The sequence below is a fragment of the Equus asinus genome, chromosome 6 (genome assembly GCF_041296235.1).
Source record: "Equus asinus isolate D_3611 breed Donkey chromosome 6, EquAss-T2T_v2, whole genome shotgun sequence".
In the NCBI taxonomy this organism is placed as follows: domain Eukaryota; kingdom Metazoa; phylum Chordata; class Mammalia; order Perissodactyla; family Equidae; genus Equus; species Equus asinus.
In genome coordinates this window covers 50457803-50477772 of record NC_091795.1, presented here as the reverse complement: position 1 = coordinate 50477772, position 19970 = coordinate 50457803, and the positions used below count along the sequence as shown (strand labels likewise).

Here is a 19970-nt window from a genome sequence, read left to right as displayed (position 1 = left end):
CTCTACTTTCCACTCAATTTTGCTATGAACCTAAAACTGCTCTAATAATTAAAGTCTGTTAATTAAAAATTTAAAAATAAATGCATTTGGAACCCAGTGGTTTCTAAATGTGTTCTATAGTTGGTTTTTTTTCTTTTCAGAGCTATTTCCATTTTTACTGGAAAACTAGAGATAGAACTGTGTATCACTGATGCATTTCTACTAGGTGATAAAATGGAATCATTTTGCTCTGATAGGTCAAATGTATAAATTATATTAATGGAGAAAGTCTATTTCTTGCTAAATGCCATTTATTTGTTTTAAATCACTGAGCCTTTGTTTTGTAATACCACTCTAATAAACTAGAAGCTTAATGGAAAACCTATGTTTTAACTACCAAAGAGTAATAGAAACTGACTTTCTGTGGTTTATTTTTAGTGCCACCTTAAATACTGTTGCTTTCAAGCAGCAATAAGAAATTAATGATTACATATATTAAATTATAGGGGACTAATTTAGGAGTAAAATGCTTTGGGGTTGATTAATATCAAAGTTTCTCATTTTCAAATATTAGCCTCTCAATTTAAATTACTTAAGTAATATACTTGATAATGAGCAGTTTACTAAAAAAAGGCACCATTATCTTGAGTTCAGTTCTTTTTGTTTATTTTATTATTTTAAAACAACAGTCATTTAGCTCATGAATCTGAACTTTGGGTGGAGCTCAAAGGGGAAGATTCTCTCCATATGGTATCCACTTAATTGGAGGCTGGAGGATCCACTTCCAAAATGCCTCACTAACTGGCTATTTGGTGCTGGCTGTTGGCTGGGAGCTTAGTGACTCTAAGACTGAGGGCTGGAGGCCAGAGTCCTTTTGATGTAGCCTTCCAAAAGCTGCCTACATCATGATGCCTGGGTTCTAAGAATAAGCTTCTCAAGAGAGACAAAATGGAAGTTGCAGTTTCCTAAAACCTGAGCCAGGAAATTGGCACAGCCTCATTCTGCCATGATCTTCTTTTTAGTTCACTTTTTTTTATGAGTTCATAATAGTTTACATCATTGTGAAATTTCAGTTGTATATTATTTCTTGTCTGTCACCACGTAAGTGTTCCCCTTAACTCCCTGTGCCCACCCCTCACCCCTCTTCCCCTGGTAACCACTGAACTGTTTCTTCGTCCATGTGTTTGTGTTTTTGTTCTTTTTAAAAGGACTGTAGGGGCTAGCCCAGTGGCGCAGCGGTTAAGTTTGCACGTTCTGCTTCCGTGGCCCAGGGTTTGCCAGTTCAGATCCTGTGTGCAGACCTACGCACCGTTTGTCAAGCCATGCTGTAGCAGGCATCCCACGTATAAAAAAAGTAGAGGAAGATGGGCACAGATTTTAGCTCAGGACCAGTCTTCCTCAGCAAAAAGAAGATTGGTGGCAGATGTTAGCTCAGGGCTAATCTTCCTCAAAAAAAAAAAAGAAAAAAAGGACTTTAGTTTGTAGAGCAGTTTTAGGTTCACAGCAAAACTGAGTGGAAAGTATAGAGTTCCCGTATAGCCCCTGTCCCCACATACGCACAGTCTCTCCCACAGTCAACATCCTACACATTTGTTACAATGAATAAACCAACATTACTCAAACTCCATAGTTTAAGTTAGGGTTCATTCTTGGTTTTGTACATTTTATGGATTTTGACAAACGTATAATGATATGTATCATTGTTATACTACCACTGTTATACTATCATGTAGAGTAGTTTCACTGCCCTAAAAATCAAATCCTCTGTGTTCCACCTATTCATCCCTCTTTCTCCTCCCAACCTCTGGCAACCACTGATCTTTTTATTGTCTTCATAGTTTTGCCTTTCCCAGAACGTCATATAGTTGGGATTGCCATAATCTTTTGGTCAAGCAATCACACAGCCCGTATTCTACGGGGTGGGATATAGACTTTTAACTCTCAGTGGGAGAAGGGTCAAAGAATTTTAGAGTGAAGTTTTTAAATCGCCATGTTCTGTATTATATCTCCATATTATAAATGAGGAAATTATAACAAGACTAAGAGACTTTCTCAAGGTCAAGTGAGTAGTCAGGAACAGGTTTTTTGGATTCCAGATTCCACACTCATACAGCTATTCACTCATTCAGCATATATTTACTGATCACCTACTGTGTGCCCTAGAGATTAAATATTAAAAAAGAGGGGCAAGGTCTCTGTCCTCTTAAGGCACTTACATTTTAGAGTGAGATATAGGCCTGGCAGTTACCATACATTATGATAAATACCACATAGTAAACCATAGTTTCCTATGCAGCCTAGAAAGAGACCCCTGTCTCAGATTTGGGGGTTCAAGGAAGCTTCCTGGATAAAGTAAGATCTGTATTAAAGCCTGAAAAGAAAGGTGGTGTCAATAAAAGGGGTTAAAGGAACAGCAGCTAAGATGTTCTAGACGGAAGGAACAATATAGGCAAAGTTCCAGAGGATAGAGAAAGAATGGCATGTTTAGGAACTGAAAGGAGTTCAGTATGGACGGAAGGGAGAAGGAATGAGTGGAAGAGTATGCGAGGTAGAGGGAGATGAAGAGAAATAAAGCTAGAGAGGAAGAGGAGGTGCCTGATCATGATTCACCTTGTAAACCATATAGAAGAATTAGAACTTAAATCTGGGGGCCTCAGAAGTCCTTCCTTACAGCGTTTTTATTTAAATTAAGTGTTTTATTTAGAGATAATTGTAGATTCGCATGCAGCTATAAGAAATGATACAAAGAGATGCCTTTGTACTCTATACCAGTTTCCCTCAGTGGTAACATCTTCAAAGCTATAGTACGATATCACAAACATTATGTTGATTGATACAGTATTGATCAATTACTATATTGATAGAATCAAGATATAGAACTTTCCATCACCACTAAGCTTCTTAATGTTGCAGTTTTATAGCCACATCCACTTTCCATCCACCTACTTGCACCCTTTCGGGTTTTTTTCTTTAAACCTCTCAAAATCAATTTATCAAAATAATTGATTTAATCATCTGCACTGGTGACTTCAGCTTCTCCTCCTGGCTAAATACTGATGGAAGTAATCTGCTTAACAATCTCAGAAGGACTGTCCAAGGTAGTGAGTCACTCGTAGATACTGATCTGAAAAAATCCCAAGTCTAAGAACCTTACAGCACAAAGAGTTTTTCTTTTAGTGATTCCCAGAGTCTTGATAGGCCTCCCACCTGGTCCTTTCACTTTGAGATTTTCTTTTGTGCCTCGGATCAAGTCAGCACACACCTTCTCCAGAGATCTTACACTGTGACTAGTTAGGGTGATTCTCATTTGATGAATCGCCACCTCTGGTTCCGTAGGTGTCTTTCTGATATCTTTCAAAGCCGTGGCTGTGACGTAGCTTCCCACCAACTTGTTCTTGGGTGAGAGCAAATAGTGGTGGGTCAGGAGCAGGAGCCAATGGACCAAGCTCTGCTGCAGCTGCAACTGGGTCTTTCTCAAAGAGCCCCCACCTTAACCCCTGGCAATGACTAACCTATTTTCCATTTCTGTAATTTTGTCATTTCAAGAATATTTTATAATTGGAATAATACAATGTTTAACCTTTTATGGTTGGCTTTTTTCACTCAGCATAATTGTCTGGAATTCATGCAGGTTTTAGTAACAGTGGTCCAGTTCCTTTTTATTGCAGAGTAGTATTCCATGGTATGGATGTACCACAGTTTAACCATTCATTCATTGAAGGACATCTGGTTTGCTTTTAGTTTTTGGCTGTTACACATAAAGCTGCTAGAAACATATGTGTATAGCTTTTTGTATGGACCTAAGTCCTCCTCCCTCTGGGATAAATGCCCAGGAGTGCTATTGCTGGGTGAAATGGTAATTGCTTGTTTATTTTATTTTTTTTCCTTTTTCTCCCCAAAGCCCCCCGGTACATAGTTGTATATTCTTTGTTGTTGGTCCTTCTAGTTGTGGCATGTGGGACGCTGCCTCAGCATGGTTTGATGAGCAGTGAGTGCCATGTCCGCGCCCAGGATTCGAACCAACAAAACACTGGGCCGCCTGCAGTGGAGCACACGAACTTAACCACTCAGCCACGGGGCCAGCCCCGCTTGTTTAGTTTTTTAATAAGTTGACAAAATGTTTTTCACATTGGAGTACCATTTTACATTCCCACAGCAATGTATGAGTGATTCAGTTTCTTTGTGTCCCCAGCAGCATTTGATCTTGTCACTATTTTTTAATTTTAGCCATTCTGCTAAGTGTGTAGTGACATCTTGTTGTGGTTTTAATTTACATTTCTCTGATGGCTAATGAAGTTAAACATTTTTCATGTGCTTATTTGCGATCTGTATATCCACCGAGATGAAATGTTTCTCATGTCTTTTGTACAGTTTCTAATGGGATTGTTTTTTAATGTTGACTTTTGAAAGTTCTGTATATATTCTAAATACTAGTCCTTTGTCAGATATGTGGTTTGAAATATTTGCTCCCAATTTGTAGCTTGTCTTTTTCATCCTCTTCACAGGGTTTTTTGCACAGGGCAAACATTATTTTTAGTGAGGTAGAATTTAACAGTTTTTGCTTTTATGGATCATGCTTTGGTGTCGTCTAAGAACGCTTTGCCTAGTCCTAGATGCCAAAGATTTTCTTCTATTTTTTTTCTTTAAGATTTTAAAGTTTCACATTATATCTAAGCCCATGATCCATTTTTGTTAATTTTTATGCAAGTTATGAGACTTAGGTTGAGGTTCTTTTTTAATTTTTTTTTAACCTATGGATATCTATTTGCTTGAGCACCTTTTATTGAAAAGGCTATCTTTCCTCCATTGAATTGTTTTTGCACCTTTGTCAAAAATCAGTTATCCATATTTGTGTGGGTCTATTTCTGTGTTATTTATTCTGTTCCATTGGTCTATGTGTCTATCCCTCTGCAAATACCAGAGTCTTGATTACTATAGCTATACATAAGTCTTAATGGGGAAGACTGATTCCTCTCACTTTATTGTCCCTCTTCAAAATTGTTTTATCTACTCTCCTTTCGTTGCCTTTCCATATAAATTTTAGAGTAATTTTGTCTATATCTACAAAAAATCTTGCTAGAATTTTGATAGGAATTGCATGTATATTGTGGGGACCTGGAAATGGCCACCCCAAGATATGTCTCTTTGGCATGAGGATTATTTGAGGCTGGTTCCTTTGCAGACAGGAAAGCAACTGAAAAGTAGAATTTACTTACCCTTTGTAAGACACATTTACATTGTAAAGGAACTCTCCATCTGTAAAGATATCTCTAGAAACTCTTAATCAATGGGGAAGGCAAGGACTTAAATCTGCATTTGTTTATGGTGCTTGTCTGGTAACCTCCTGTAACTGACTTCCCTCCCCCTCACAACCTTGGTATTTCCTTCAGGATTAAGCATCTTTCTTTAGTCTAGGAACTGATTGCTGCGCTCACCTGTGAGCACCCAGCTGGAGACAATAGACTTGCCTCCTGCTACGCCCTCCGAGATAGCAGACCCACTCTCTGCTGTGTCCATCAAGCGCTGTGCTGACAGGGCAATCTTGTGACTGTTGTGGGAGGGACATTTCAATCATATGAGAAACACCCTGTTTGGGGGTATATAACCACTCTGTGCACGCCACTTCTTCGGTGCCCTTTCTTCCTTCTGGAAGAAAGGCCCCAGGCCATGGTCCTCATAAAGCTTTGTTTAATTTTCTCTTGCTATTCTGTCTCATGTGAATTTAATTCATTCTCTGGCCAGACAAACACACATTAGGTAGAGGAAAAGTCTTCCTCCCTGCAATATCAATCTGTTTCTTTTGTCTGAAGTAGCCAGGAACAACTTGGCATCCTTTTACTTCTCTTTTCCTCTTTCTACTACCTCACAATTTGTGTTCATTTGAAATTTTTGTTTTTGGACTGACATTTTTAATATTTAAAAATAGTTACTGGATCATCATATTTCAATCAAGTGCATGTTTAGCATATTGCTAATCTCTCTTGACTAGGAGACCAGCCATTCCCCCAAGCTGCCCATCACCAGCCACACCATATAGGGTTGCTCTGTGATTATATTCTAGCAGCAACAGCTTTGTTAATAACACAGTGGTTTACATTTTTTAATTTTATTTTTAAGATTTTTATTTTTCCTTTTTCTCCCCAAAGCCCCCCAGTACATAGTTGTGTATTTTTAGTTGTAGGTCTTTCTAGTTGTGGCATGTGGGATGCCACCTTAGCATGGCTTGTTTAGCGGTGCTATGTCCATGCTCAGGACTCCAACTGGCGAAACCCTGGGCCTCCGAAGCAGAGTGCGCGGGAACTTAACCATTCAGCCCCGGGGCAGGCCCCGGTGGTTTACATTTTTATCTTTCATTCAAATTCTTCCTTTGCCATGATTCCTAGCCTAAATTTCCTTTGGCTCTGAGCCCCTTGCTGATTTGCGGGGCTAGATTAGGCAGACAGAAATCAGCACCCTGGTATTATTTTCTACCCTTATCTAGGACTTTATGGTTTTGATATACATGAGACGATTTTGTAAAGCAAGTAGTTGGTAACTTTAAATAATTATAGGCTTAAGGTTGATCTGCAGCATTTATTATTTTGGTTTAAAAAGTTATGATATGGTTGTGAGTACTTGTTAGAACATGAATTCAAGGAATTGTGTTAGATGCTGTATTTGCAGAGAAATGTAGACCCTGCCCTCAAAGATTAGAATCTCTTGGGTAAAATAGACTTGTACACAGATAATTTCATTAGATTGAGGTAAGTACAGTGAAGATATTAGGACATTTTTAGAGTAGAAAGGGCCCTCACCTTACTAGAGAAGGAGGAATATTGGGGAAGCCATGCTTGAACTGAGTCTTGAATGGTGAATAGAAGTTAATCTGGTGAGGATGGTGATGAAAGGACATTTGAGGTAGTTAGAATAGCATGAACAGAGGCACACAGAAAGAAGCAGCATATTAGGATTGCTAGTAGGGGAATTACAAACAGGTTAGTGCTATTTGAGCAGCAAGTGCGGGAGGCAGGAAGCAGTAAGATATGAGGCACTAAAACTGAAAGATAAGTCAGCTCACATCTTGAAGGGCCTGTTCTGTTGAGCTTGGACTTGATCCTCAGTGGTTCTCAAACCTATAAGACCCAATGTCTCCTCTTTATGGTAAATATTTTCTAATGTCCCTTTGTTATCCTTAAATGGGATGCGTGTATAATTCACATATAATAAAATTAACACGCCTAATTTCTAACAAATCAATATGATGACATAAATATAGTATAAAGGGAAGTTAATGAGGAAAATAATAAAGTAATTTGAAATATATATTTTAAAATGTCTGTGTGCAAGCATTGCTGCATTAGAACATATAATGGATTAATCAGATACTAGCACCTATATGTAGAATCACTGTGAATGTGCAGCAGTAAATGCAGACATATATAGATGTGTTGTATTGGTAGTTAAGGTACTTTAAATGGTATTGCCACTGGTAATGAGATTTTCCAAAATGTTCAACGTGTTGGTAAAGTTCTGACCAAACCAAAGTACAAGTTATATTAATTGCATTCCTCGAAAATTTGGTGTTTATTAAAACTGTGCAAAAAATATTTTTTTATGTAAAAAGAAAAAAGATTAATTTCTAGGCTCAAGTAATTATAAACAGGTTTTTCCACATAATGTTAGATGAGACATTGCCAAGTCACGTGGGACGTGGATCAGTTTGTTCTGTGGGATTTTATGAGCAGAGGTTGGCAAACTATATCCCATAGGCCACACTGCCTATTTTTGTATAGCCCATGAGCTAAGAATGGTTTTTACATTTTTAAAGAGTTGGACAAAAAAAGGGAAGAATATGTAACAGAGATGGTAACAGCTTTACAGAGTTTGCTAACCCCTGTTTTCTTGAGCAGTAGCATGCCCAGCATACTTGGCTCCCACTCACTCGATGGCAAGAGAACTCTAGTCATCCTGAAACCAAGCACAGCCCCCAACATTTATCAACTGCCTTTGGGAGCAATACTACCTCGTTGAGAACCACTATCCTGGTTTACCAGTTTTCAATTTTTTATTCCCCTGTCGCACACTTAACAGATAGTAATACATGCATGATATATTCCCATACAGAGTTCTTGTGTTTGTAATCCTCTTTTTTTCTTCTGTTCAAGGAAACAAAATAAGGGAGGAAATTGTTACTATAAAGATAACCTTGAAAACCCCCCAATATATACATATAAAAATAAATCTTTACAAACTTAAGTACTTTTACTGCCAATAATAATGTTACTTGTAATTTATCTCATACCTCATAGTAAAAGGTTTCCCCACATCCTGACTGATAGCCACTGCAGCAGGTAATAGCCAGATATTGGATAGCTTTACATGGAGAAGTGACAGGATCAGAGATTTGAGGAGGTACAAGCCTAGTTTAGGTACAGATAGTGAGGGCCTCTACCGGGTAATGGGGACAGAGCAGAGGGGACATATTATTAGAGAATTATTTCAGATATAAAAATAAGTAGAACTTGATGATTGAAAGGTTATAGGCATTAGATCTTAACCTTTGTTGCCCATTAGAATCATTTAGGAAGCATTGAAACAATACTAATGCCTGGGCCCCACTCTAGAATTTGTAGAAATCAGAATTTCTGGTTGGTGGTGCAGACTGGACTGGTGGTGCAGTGGTTAAGTGCACACGTTCTGCTTCTGCGGCCCGGGGTTCACTGGTTCGGATCCCTGGTGCCGACGTGGCACCACTTGGCAAGCCATGCTGTGGTAGGCATCCCACATACACAGTAGAGGAAGATGGGCCCAGATGTTAGCTCAGGGCCAGTCTTCCACAGAAAAAAGAGGAGGATTGGCAGATGTTAGCTCAGGGCTAATCTTCCTCAGAAAAAAAACATTCCTGGTATGGAGTCTGGGCACTGATATTTTTAAATGTATCTCATGGTTCCAATATACAGCCAGTGTTGAGAACCACTCATTTAAGTTGTGGAGGAAAGGGAAGAATTGAAGATAAGTAAGTACCAGGCTGCCAGCTTAGATTACTCGTAGATGAAGGTGGCACGCCTTGAACAGGTATGTTCCATGGCAGCTATTCAAATATTTCCTCAATTAAATGAAAATTGAGGACTTTGAACTCAAACCAAAATCAGTTCCTCATTTAATCTCTGCTTATTCTAAATTTGGATGAATTGACCCCAGTTCAAGATATTATTGACTGGAACCCAACCAAAATAACTTCTGTCACAAGTGAAGTTATATCAGAATGGATATCTTGATATGATTTAAGGAAAGAATGATACAAGTCACCTGAGTTGTGGTGTGATAGTGTGAAGCAAAGTGCCAGTGGAAATAATTTGACTTAGTTATAGTATATTATACAAATTAATGCTTCTATTGAGTGGCATAGCCAGAGACTTTGGGTCTTTATACCTGGTAAATAGGCAGGTGTTCAATAAATGTTTATTGAATTGTAATGTGAAATATCTTTAATCTGTGTTGTAATATTTATTTGTTATAAAGTTGTAATGTTTACTGTACAACTTTTTAAACTCGCAGAGGAATAAAAGGCGGTGTGTTTGTAGAAGTCCCACCTCCTCTGCTTATACTCTACCTGTACATTCCTCTGCTCTCTCTGCTAGTACCCAAGTTTAGTCAGGATTCTTGGTTTCAAATGATAGGGAGACGGCTTAAGCTATCTTGGACAATAAATGGAATTTTTTGGTGCCTGTAGGTGGAAAGGATGCTGAGGTAACATACAGAATTGAAGGAAGGGCTGTAGGAACCAGGGCCTTGGGGATTATAGAACAGGGATATCTCTCCATTAGAACCCACTCTCATCTCTGCTTGGCATCATTCTGTTTTATTGTAGTCAGAACTTCGCCAAAAGATCAAAGAGGCTGTCTGCAATCCCAGCCTCATATCCTTCCAGTACCATGACCCCAAGAGGCAAGACCATTTCTCCTCCTGCTCTAAATAGGGAGAATTATTTGGATCAATCAGTGTGCCCTAAGAAAGGAGGGGACTATGATTTGTCTGATTTGAAGCTCGGGCAAACCCACATGGCCAGGAGAGGATAAGGATATACCAAAGAAGAAGCAAGGGACAGCTTGTCCTGAGACCAGATCATTACCCGTCACTGTCCTCTCCAAGGCTCCATTGGCCCAGCCCTCTGGGCTGAATGATTTCTTACTTCAGTTTAGCTGCTTACTATTCTCAGAACAGCAATGGCAATTAAATTTTGAAAATGTATGGAAAAGCATAAAGTAATGTACAGTTTCAGAGTAATGTTATTGTGAATGAGCTGTTTGACTGAAGATGGGCTACAAAGCTAAAATAACACATTTATTAAACAAAATTTACTTAGTGCTTCTTACACACAAGGCATTGTACAGTTGTAGTATATCCAGCCAAGCCTGACATTGTGAAATTATTTGAGATTTCATCAGAGAACTAATTAATTTTATTCCCCTGTTTTATTAGTTTATTTTTATGTTTTTATTTTATTTATTATTTCGCCACCGTGGAACTGGGTATTTAAAAATTAGATTCAAGTTATTGATAGAGAATTGAGTGACATGGAATTTTAACAGTAGCTTTTCTGATATTCAGTATTTGCAAAGGGAATGTTTTTGTACTTATGAAGAGCTTATTCTCATTGCTGTCACTTGCTGACCCTTTTTAAAAGCTTATTCAGTGATTAAAAATCATTCAAAATATGATCCGTTAAGAAGCTATCTTTTTCTAGTTATCTACCAAATTCAAATTTATTACTTTTTCTGTCATTATAGTCTATTGCATCTGCAGACATGGATTTCAACCAGCTGGAGGCATTCTTGACTGCTCAAACCAAAAAGCAAGGTGGGATCACATCTGACCAAGCTGCTGTCATTTCCAAATTCTGGAAGAGCCATAAGACAAAAATCCGAGAGAGCCTCATGAACCAGAGCCGCTGGGACAGTGGGCTTCGGGGCCTGAGCTGGAGAGTTGATGGCAAATCACAGTCAAGGCACTCAGCTGAAATACATACCCCTGTTGCCATAATGGAGCTGGAAATAGGGAAAAGTGGACAGGTGAGTTCAACTTCAGTTTCCCTCTGTAAACTATATTTTCCATTACATGTTAGCCATATATTCAGATTGGTTTTATGTAGCACTTACTTTGCAAAGATAAGAAGAAGAATAGGAAAAGACCCTGTTTCCTAGAATCCCTTTGCAGAGATGGAATCTTCTGAATATTTAGATGCTCCCAATTGTGAACAGTCTGGAAACCAGCCTCAGGGTCCTGGCAGCTAGCTCAGAAGAACAAAATGGATCAATAAGGTAATTGCACAGAAAAGTTGGCCACTACTCTATTTTGGATGGATCTCCAAATTCTTGGCATTTGGTCAGAATCCCCAAGGCAGTGATTTAGATAGGCTAAATAAAGACCAGGAATTGAGATTAAACAACACAGAACAAAACTGTCTCACCCAGTCATCCTTATAGGCAGTAAGGTATAGGAGGCGGTGTATCTTAATTACAGTAATGCATTGTTCCTAAAGACCCTACTGTGCTCTCTGTTCTTGAGCCCACAAATAATTTTTAATTTGATCTTGATTATTTACAAAACACTACTGCTTTTCCTTGCAGTTTCCACTATTATAGCAGACTATGTTAGCATCTACATGGTTTTTCTTGAAGTCATTCAGTATGTGCTTCAGATGACTGCCAGATCAGACTTTTAATAACCTGGCGTATGTCTTTTGGGGGAAAAAAGCACCAACTTGTAATTAGGAAGAGAAAACCCAGACTACTGAATTAGCTAACCAGATTTATTTTCAGATGAATAATCAAATAAGTGCTTCTATTACATCCTATAATAGAGATTTTTTTTTCTTCTAATGCTGAAAGCAGTTTTTTAGCTGGCAGTTTCCCTCACATATTCCCTTCTTGAGTTGCTTAGGATTTTTCAGTTTTGTAGTTCTGTAATGATTTTAATTTTAATTTAAAAGATAATTTCTTTTAAAAAAATAACTTTTTCAGAATACATTTGGAGGATTTTTTATTCAGTTATTGTACAATAGTGCCAGTGCCCTTTATTGGCGTTGGTTTGTCTGACCCTAAGGGCCATTTTCTTAACCGTTGTGTTATACGGCCTTCCGCTTCGATTGTTCCCAGACCAGAAGTCTGACAGACTAGAAAGATGTGGTAAGTACACTTGTATATCTAAGTTTCACCAGCCATTTGTACAGGCTGTTCATTTTTTATTCTGGCAGTAGTGATTATTTCATTTTGTCTTTAAGTGTTTATCACTTGGGCAGGAATATGAAAACATACATATCTATTTCAAGACTTTCCTAGAAAGCTATTATTGTATTTCTTTAACTTGATATAGTCCTACTATTTCTTGAAATGGAGTTTATAATGTGTCCTTTTGATTTTAGTAACTTATGTACCATTGAATTTATTGCTGCCACAGGGGTTTTTAAATCTCTATGATTTTTCTTTGATCTTATTTGCCAAAGTGGCAAAAGTAATTATTTTTTGGCAGTGGAATCATTTTTGTCAATCAGTAAATCTAAACATCACTACAAATGATCTGTTTGCTTGCTCCAAGAACATTTTGTGTTCACTCAGAACAGGTTGATAAACTTTTTTTTGAGAGGCCAGATATTTTAGGCTTGACAGCCATACAGTTTCTGTCACAAGTACTCAACTTTCTTGTTGTAGCTCAAAAGCAACCACAGACAGTATGTAAACAAATGGGCATTGTTGTCGTTCTAGAAGATTTACCTGTTTCAGTAGAATTGATAGGTCTTAGAAGTCAAAGAGTCCTTAAGCACTTATCTAAGGTGAATTACACAGGTGAGGTGGTATATCCCCATTTTCTAGAGAAGGTTTCTGAGACAGGTGAGTGACTTGCTTCAGTCATAACTGATAAGTGATAAAGTGAAAGCTAAAATAGGTATCACCAGACTTATTTTTTCCAAAAACCATTGATATCAACATTTAGGAGCTTTTGTTAGATTTTCACAATGTTCTATGCCAAGAAAACATGTTGGTTATACAATATGGTAATCAAGAGCATTGATAGGAATCATTCAGCAATAAGAAGGAAAGAACTTTTGAAACACACAACAAAATGGTTGAATCTCCAAATCATTTACTGAGTGAAATAAGCCAGATAAAAACTTTTTTTTATCATAATGTATGATTCCACTTGTATAAAATGCTAGAAAATTCAAAGTAATCTATAATGACAGCAGATGCCTAGGGATAAGAGTAGAGGGAGGGATGGGTTAGATAACAGAGGGGTGTGTGAAAACTTATAAGAATGATAAAAATGTTTGTTATCTTAATTGTGGCAACGGTTTCATGGGTATATGTATATATATATATATATATATCTCTCAAAACTTACAACATTGTATACTTTATGCAGTTTATTGTATATTAGTTATAAAGTTGTAAAAAAAAGTGGTCACTGTGAAAATCATTGAAAATACACTTTAATCTGCAAAATTCTTTGTATGCAAATTTATTCTTAAATTAAGAAAAGTTGTAAAGAAAGACGTAAATGATAGTAGAACCTAGGCTGGTAGTAAAATATATTGCCCAGATCCTACAGGAAATATTTTTGTGAGACTGCATTCTTGGTTAGTACTTCTGTCAGCTTCCAGGTGAGTGTTAGTTATGAAATACTCCACTAAATCAAGTTTCCAATTTATAGAATACCTGTAAGCAACAAAGTCAAAGTTATTTTCACATTGCTAACATTGTATAAGCTTGTGAGAGAATTAACTAGGATACCAAGAGGTTGCTTCCTCCAAGAAGAATGACCAAGCTTTTTGAACTCTGGGTGTGTGTGTTTGTGTGTCTGTGTGTGTGTCTGTGTCTGTGTGTGTGTCTATTCATGTACTCCAAAGCAGCTAAATTACTGTCTTTGATTTATGTCATTTAGTGGTTCTCAATTATGGCTGCACATAATAATCACTTGTGGAGCTTTAAAAATTTTCACATTCAAGACATACGTCAGACCAATTAAATAAGAATCTGTGGGGATGGGACCTGGGTATCAGTATTCTTTAAAGCTGGTGATTCCATTATTCATCCAGAGTTTAGAACAACTGTGTTGAAGGTAGCCACATAATCTAATTTGAAAGGTTAATAGAGCTTAGTATCAAATTTTTACAGTGAGAATTCAGTATATGTTGCCATGTTACTTCTACTTACCATAATTTGTAGAGTGCTTGGGGACCATTTATTCAGGAACCAGAAGTGGTGGTGGACTTTTTTGTTTTCCCCTGCCTATTTAAATTTCTTTCTCCTGCTCATTTTGTCAGTGTTAGTTCTTTCTTTGGTCCAAAAAGTACATTTGACAATCAGCAGCCTATGTGCGTGCATTACCTTTTTTTTAATTAACCACAATATATAATGCCTTTGGGATATGAGGAAACCAAATAGGAAAGTAACTAAAGCAGTACATTTATGGAAATCTGCAGAGCTAGAGAAAATGACTATGTACTACTGACCAAATTACTTTTCTTGTAGTGAATGTTTTTATCCAACAGAAATAAAAGTTTTGTAATATTAAAACATGAATTCAATTGAAAAGTACATGGAAAATTTTGAGGTGAACATTTCATGTCCAAAGAGAAGAACATCAAATGCTTTACTTGTGCACTTGAGATCCTGTCGTATTTGGTCATAAATCACTGAGGGACCCAAGCCTTGAGGAATGGTGGAATCTGGCTTGTATCTTTAGGAAAGTTTTATTGTTTTGCTTACTTAATTAACATCATTGTTGTGTTTTCCTTTCCTGGGACTTAAATAGAAATTGTCATAGAATGTTTTCTTTTTTTAAACAGTAACTTTTGGGGGGATAATTCGCACGTTCAGTGGAGTATCATTTATGGTTATTTCTTTTATTAAGGCTGAATTTTGGTATTTTATAAAGATGTGTTGGTTTTTCTTTTGTGACTTTTTGTTTTTCAAGATCCAGTAAGACATTTTTTGAGGAAACATTTAGCCACAGCTTCAGTGCTGAACCATATAGTAATAAGTTATTTCTCCCTTCCTCTTCTGAGTTGTTCATTCATAAACATTTAGAGTTACCCTGCCTGTAGAGATCCTGAAATATAAAGCTCTGTTTCTTTATTGCCTTTTTTTTTTAATGGGTAGTGTTAGTGTCTTTTCTAGACTAAATTTTAGTGTACCAAACACTTCCCTAGTTTGGGGTTGTTTTCAGCAGACATAGGGAAGAAGACAGAATCTACTTTTACTGATCTAATTTTTTTTTTTTTTTTGAGGAAGATTAACCCTGAGCTAACATCTGCTGCCAATCCTCCTGTTTTTGCTGAGGAAGACTGGCCCTGAGCTAGCATCCATGCCCATCTTTCTCTACTTTATATGTGGGATGCCTGCCACAGCATGGCTTGCTAAGTGGTGCCCTGTCCACACCTGGGATCCGAACCAGCAAACCCTGGGTCGCTGAAGTGGAACGTGTGAACTTAACTGCTGTGCCACTGGCCAGCCCCTGATCTAATTTTTTTCTTAATTGAGATCCTAATAGTTTATAACGTTGGGAAATTTTGGTTGTACATTATTGTCTGTCAGTCACCATATGTATGTGCTCCTTTATCCCTTATTCCCACTCCCAGCCCCCTTCCCTTCTGGTAAGCACTAATCTCTTCTCTTTGTCCGTGTATTTGTTTATCTACCACATACGAGTGAAGTCATACAGTGTTTGTCTTTGTCTGGCTTATTTCGCTTAACATAATAGCCTCAAGGTCCATCCATGTTGTTGCAAATGGGATGATTTTGTCTTTTTTTATGGCTGAGTAGCATTCCATTGTAAGTATATACCACATCTTCTTTATCCAGTCATCAGTCTATGGGCACTTGGGTTGCTTCCACGTCTTGGCTTGCAACTAATACTGCCGTGAACATAGGCATGCATATCTCTTTGAATTGTTGATTTCAAGTTCTTTGGATAAATACCCAGCAGTGGGATAGCTGGGTTGTATGGAATTTCTATTTTTAATTTTTTGAGAAATCTTCATACTGTTTTCCATAGTGGCTGCACCAGTTTGCATTCCCACCATCAGTATCTGAGGGTTCTCTTTTCTCCACAGCCTCTCCAACATGTTCTTTTTTGTCTTGGTAATTATAACCATTCTAACAAGTGTAAGGTGATGTCTCATTTTGATTTGCATTTCCCTAATGATTAGTGATGTTGAACATCTTTTCATGTGCCTGTTGGCCATCTTTATATCTTCTTTGGAAAAATGTCTGTTCATATCCTCTGCCCATTTTTTGATTGGGTTTTCTGTTGTTTTATTTTTGAGTTGTATGAGTTCTTTATATGTTTTGGAGGTTAACCTCTTATCAGATATATGATTTGCAGATATTTTTTCCCAGTTGGGAGTTGTCTTTTCATTTTGTTCATGGTTTCCTTTGCCTTGCAGAAGCTCTTTAGTCTGATGAAGTCCCATTTGTTTATTTTTTTATTTCCCTTGCCCGAGTAGACATGGGATTCGAAAAGATCCTTCTAAGACTGATGTCAAAGAGCATACTGTCTATATTTTCTTCCAGGAGTTTTATGGTTTCACATCTTACCTTCAAGTCTGTGATCCATTTTGAGTTAATTTTGGTGTTTGGTGAAAGATAATGGTCTACTTTCATTCTTCTGCATGTGGCTGTCCAGTTTTCCCAACACCATTTATTGAAGAGACTTTTCTTTCTCTGTTGTATGTTCTTATCTCCTTTGTCAAAGATTAACTGCCCATAGATGTGTGGTTTTATTTCTGGGCTTTCAGTTTTGTTCTGTTGATCTGTGTGTCTGTTCTGTCTGATCTGTTTTGGTGTCAGTACCATGCTGTTTTGATTGCTATAGCCTTGTAGTATATTTTGAAGTCAGAGATTGTGGTGCCTCCAGCTTTGTTCTTTTTTCTCAGGATTGCTTTAGCTATTTGAGGTCTCTGGTTGCCCCCTATGAATTTTAGGATTCTTTGTTCTATTTCTGTGAAGAATGTCATTGGGATTCTGATTGAGATTGCATTGAATCTGTAGATTGCTTTAGGTAGTATGGACATTTTAACTATGTTTATTCTTCCAATCCATGTGTGTGGACTATCTTTCCATTTAATTTATGTCATCATCGATTTCTTTCAATAATGTCTTACAGTTTTTGTTGTATAGGTCTTTCACCTCCTAGGTTAAGTTTATTCCTAGATATTTTGTTCCTTTTGTTGCAAATGTAAATAAGATTGTATTCTTGAATTCTCTTTCCGTTAGTGTGTTATTAGAATATAGAAATGCAACTGATTTTCATAAGCTGATTTTGTACCCTGCAACTTTGCTGTAGTTGTTGATTATTTCTGATAGTTTTCCAATGGATTCTTTAGAATTGTCTATATATAAAATCATGTTGTCTGCAAACAGTGAGAGTTTCGCTTCTTCATTGCCAATTTGGATACCTTTTATTTCTTTTTCTTGCCTAATTGCTCTGACCAAAACGTCCAGTACTATGTTGAACAAAAGTAGTGAGAATGGGCACCCCATGTCTTGTTTCTGTTCTCAGAGGAATGGCTTTCAGCTTTTCCCCATTGAGTATGATGTTGGCTGTGGGTCTGTCATTTATGGCCTTTATTATGTTGAGGTACTTTATTTCTGTAGCCATTTTATTGAGAGTTTTTATCAGAAATGGATGTTGGATCTTGTCACATGCTTTCTCTGCATCTATTGAGATGATCACATGGTTTTTATTCCTTATTTTGTTGATGCGGTATATCACATTGATTGATTTGTGGATGTTGAACCATCCCTGCATCCCTGGTATAAATCCCACTTGGTGATGGTGTATGATCCTTTTGATGTATTGCTGTATTCAGTTTGCCAATATTTTGTTGAGGTTTTTTGCATCTATGTTCATCAGCGATATTGGCCTGTAATTTTCCTTCTTTGTGTTGTCCTTGTCTGAGTTTGGGACCAGGGTGATGTTAATGTGTTAGGAATATTCCATCTTCTTCAGTTTTTTGGGCTAAGTTGAGAAGGATAGATATTAAGTCTTCTTTGAATGTTTGGTGGAATTCTCTAGAGAAGCCATCTGGTCTTGGACTTTTATTTTTTGGAAGGTTCTTGATTACTGTTTCAATCTCTTTACTTGTGACTGCTCTATTCAGATTCTCTGTTTCTTCTGGGTTCAGTTTTGGGAGGTTGTATGAGTCAGAATTTATCCATTTCTTATAGATCGTCCAATTTGTTGGCATATAGTTTTTCATGTTATTCTCTAATAATCCTTAGTATATCTGTGGTATCCACTGTAATTTCTCCCCTTTCATTTCTAATTTTATTTATTTAAGGCTTCTCTCTTTTTCTTCTTAGTGAGTCTGGCTAAGGGCTTGTCAGTTTTGTTTATCTTCTCAAAGAACCACCCCTTAGTTTCACTGATCCTTTCTACTGTTTTGTTTGTTTCAATTTCATTTATTTTTGCTCTAATTTTTATTATTTCCCTCCTTCTGCTAACTTTGGGCTTTGTTTGCTCTTCTTTTTCTAATTCTAATTAGTTGTAGTTTAAGATTGCTTATTGGAGATTTTTGTTGTTGTTAAGTCAGGCCTGAATTGCTATGATTTTCCCTCTTAGGACCACTTCTGCTGCATCCCATGTGAGTTGGTGTCGTGTATTTTCATTTTCGTTTGTCTCTAGATTATTTAGATAGATATTTTTAGTCTTTATTTTCATCCTTTTGTTTGTTTGCTTTTAGTCAGAAAGATTAGCCATGAGCTAACATATGTTTCCAATCTTCCTCTTTTTCTTTTCTGCCCCAAAGCCCCAGTACATAGTTGTATATACTAGTTGTAAGTCATTCTGGTTCTTCCATGAGTGATGCTGCCACAGCATGGCTTGATGAGTGGTGTGTAGGTCCACACCCAGGATCCAAACTGGTGAATGCCCCCCAACCCCACCAAAGTGGAAGTGCACGAATTTAACCACTTGGCCATGTGGCCAGCCCCTCCAGATATTTTTTGGTCTCTCCTTTAATTTCTTCAACGATCCCTTGATTGTTCAGTAGCATGTTGTTTAGTCTCCACATGTTTGTCACTTTCGCAGCTTTTTTCTTGTAGTTCATTTCTAGTTTTGTAGCATTATGGTCGGAAAAGATGCTTGATATGATTTCAGTCATCTTGAATTTATTGTGGCTTGCCTTGTTTCCCAACATATGGTCTATCTTTGAGATTGTTCCATGTGCATTTGAGAAGAATGTCTATTCTGCTGATTTTGGGTGGAGTGTTCTATATATATCTATTAAGTCCATCTGGTCTAGTCTTTCATTTAGTTCCACTGTTTCCTTGTTGATTTTCTGTCTGCTTGATCTAACCATTGATGAAAGTGGAGTGTTAAGGTCCCCTACTTGCATTGTGTTTCTGTTAATATCTCCTTTTAGGTTAATTGATAGTTGCTTTATGTACTTTGGTGCTCCTGTGTTAGGTGCATATATAAGTGTTGTGTCTTCTTGGTGGAGTGTCCCTTTTATCATTATATGCTGCCCCTCTTTGTCTCTCATTGTCTTTTTTGTCTTGAAGTCGATTTTGTCTGATAGAAGTATGGCAACACCTGCTTTCTTTGTTTGCTGTTAGCTTTGAGTATCATCTTCCATCCGTTCACTCTGAGCCTGTGTTTGTCTTTAGAGCTGAGGTGTGTTTCCTGGAGGCAGTGTATCGTTGGATTTATTTTTTTAAACCATCCCGCCATTCTGTGTCTTTTGATTGGGGTATTCAATCCATTTACCTTTAGAGTGATCATTGATATATGAGGGCTTAATGCTGCCATTTTATCACTTGTTTTCCAGTTGTTCTATATTTCCCTTGTTTCTTGTCCTGTGTATTTCGTACTGCCAGTTCAATTTTATGGCTCTCTATGATGGTTTTCTCAGTTTTCTGTTTATTTATCAGTTATGTCTCTGTTCTGATTTTTTGTTTAGTGGTTACCATGAGGTTTGTATAAAAGATCTCATAGATGAGATAGTCCAT

General features: G+C 37.3%; 1 protein-coding gene across 6 annotated transcripts in view; it reads left to right on the top strand.

The window, feature by feature from the left end:
- The window catches only part of COMMD1 (copper metabolism domain containing 1), a 229084-nt gene that overhangs the window by 55026 nt on the left and 154088 nt on the right, over nt 1-19970 (top strand). For all 6 annotated transcript variants that reach the window (XR_006529203.2, XM_044772529.2, XM_044772528.2 and 3 more), the window contains exon 2: nt 10749-11030. Coding sequence is in view for 5 of the 6 variants with exons in the window: in XM_044772529.2 (XP_044628464.1) it covers nt 10749-11030 (282 nt within the window). In the remaining variant the exon portion in view is untranslated. The remainder of the gene's footprint in view (nt 1-10748; nt 11031-19970) is intronic.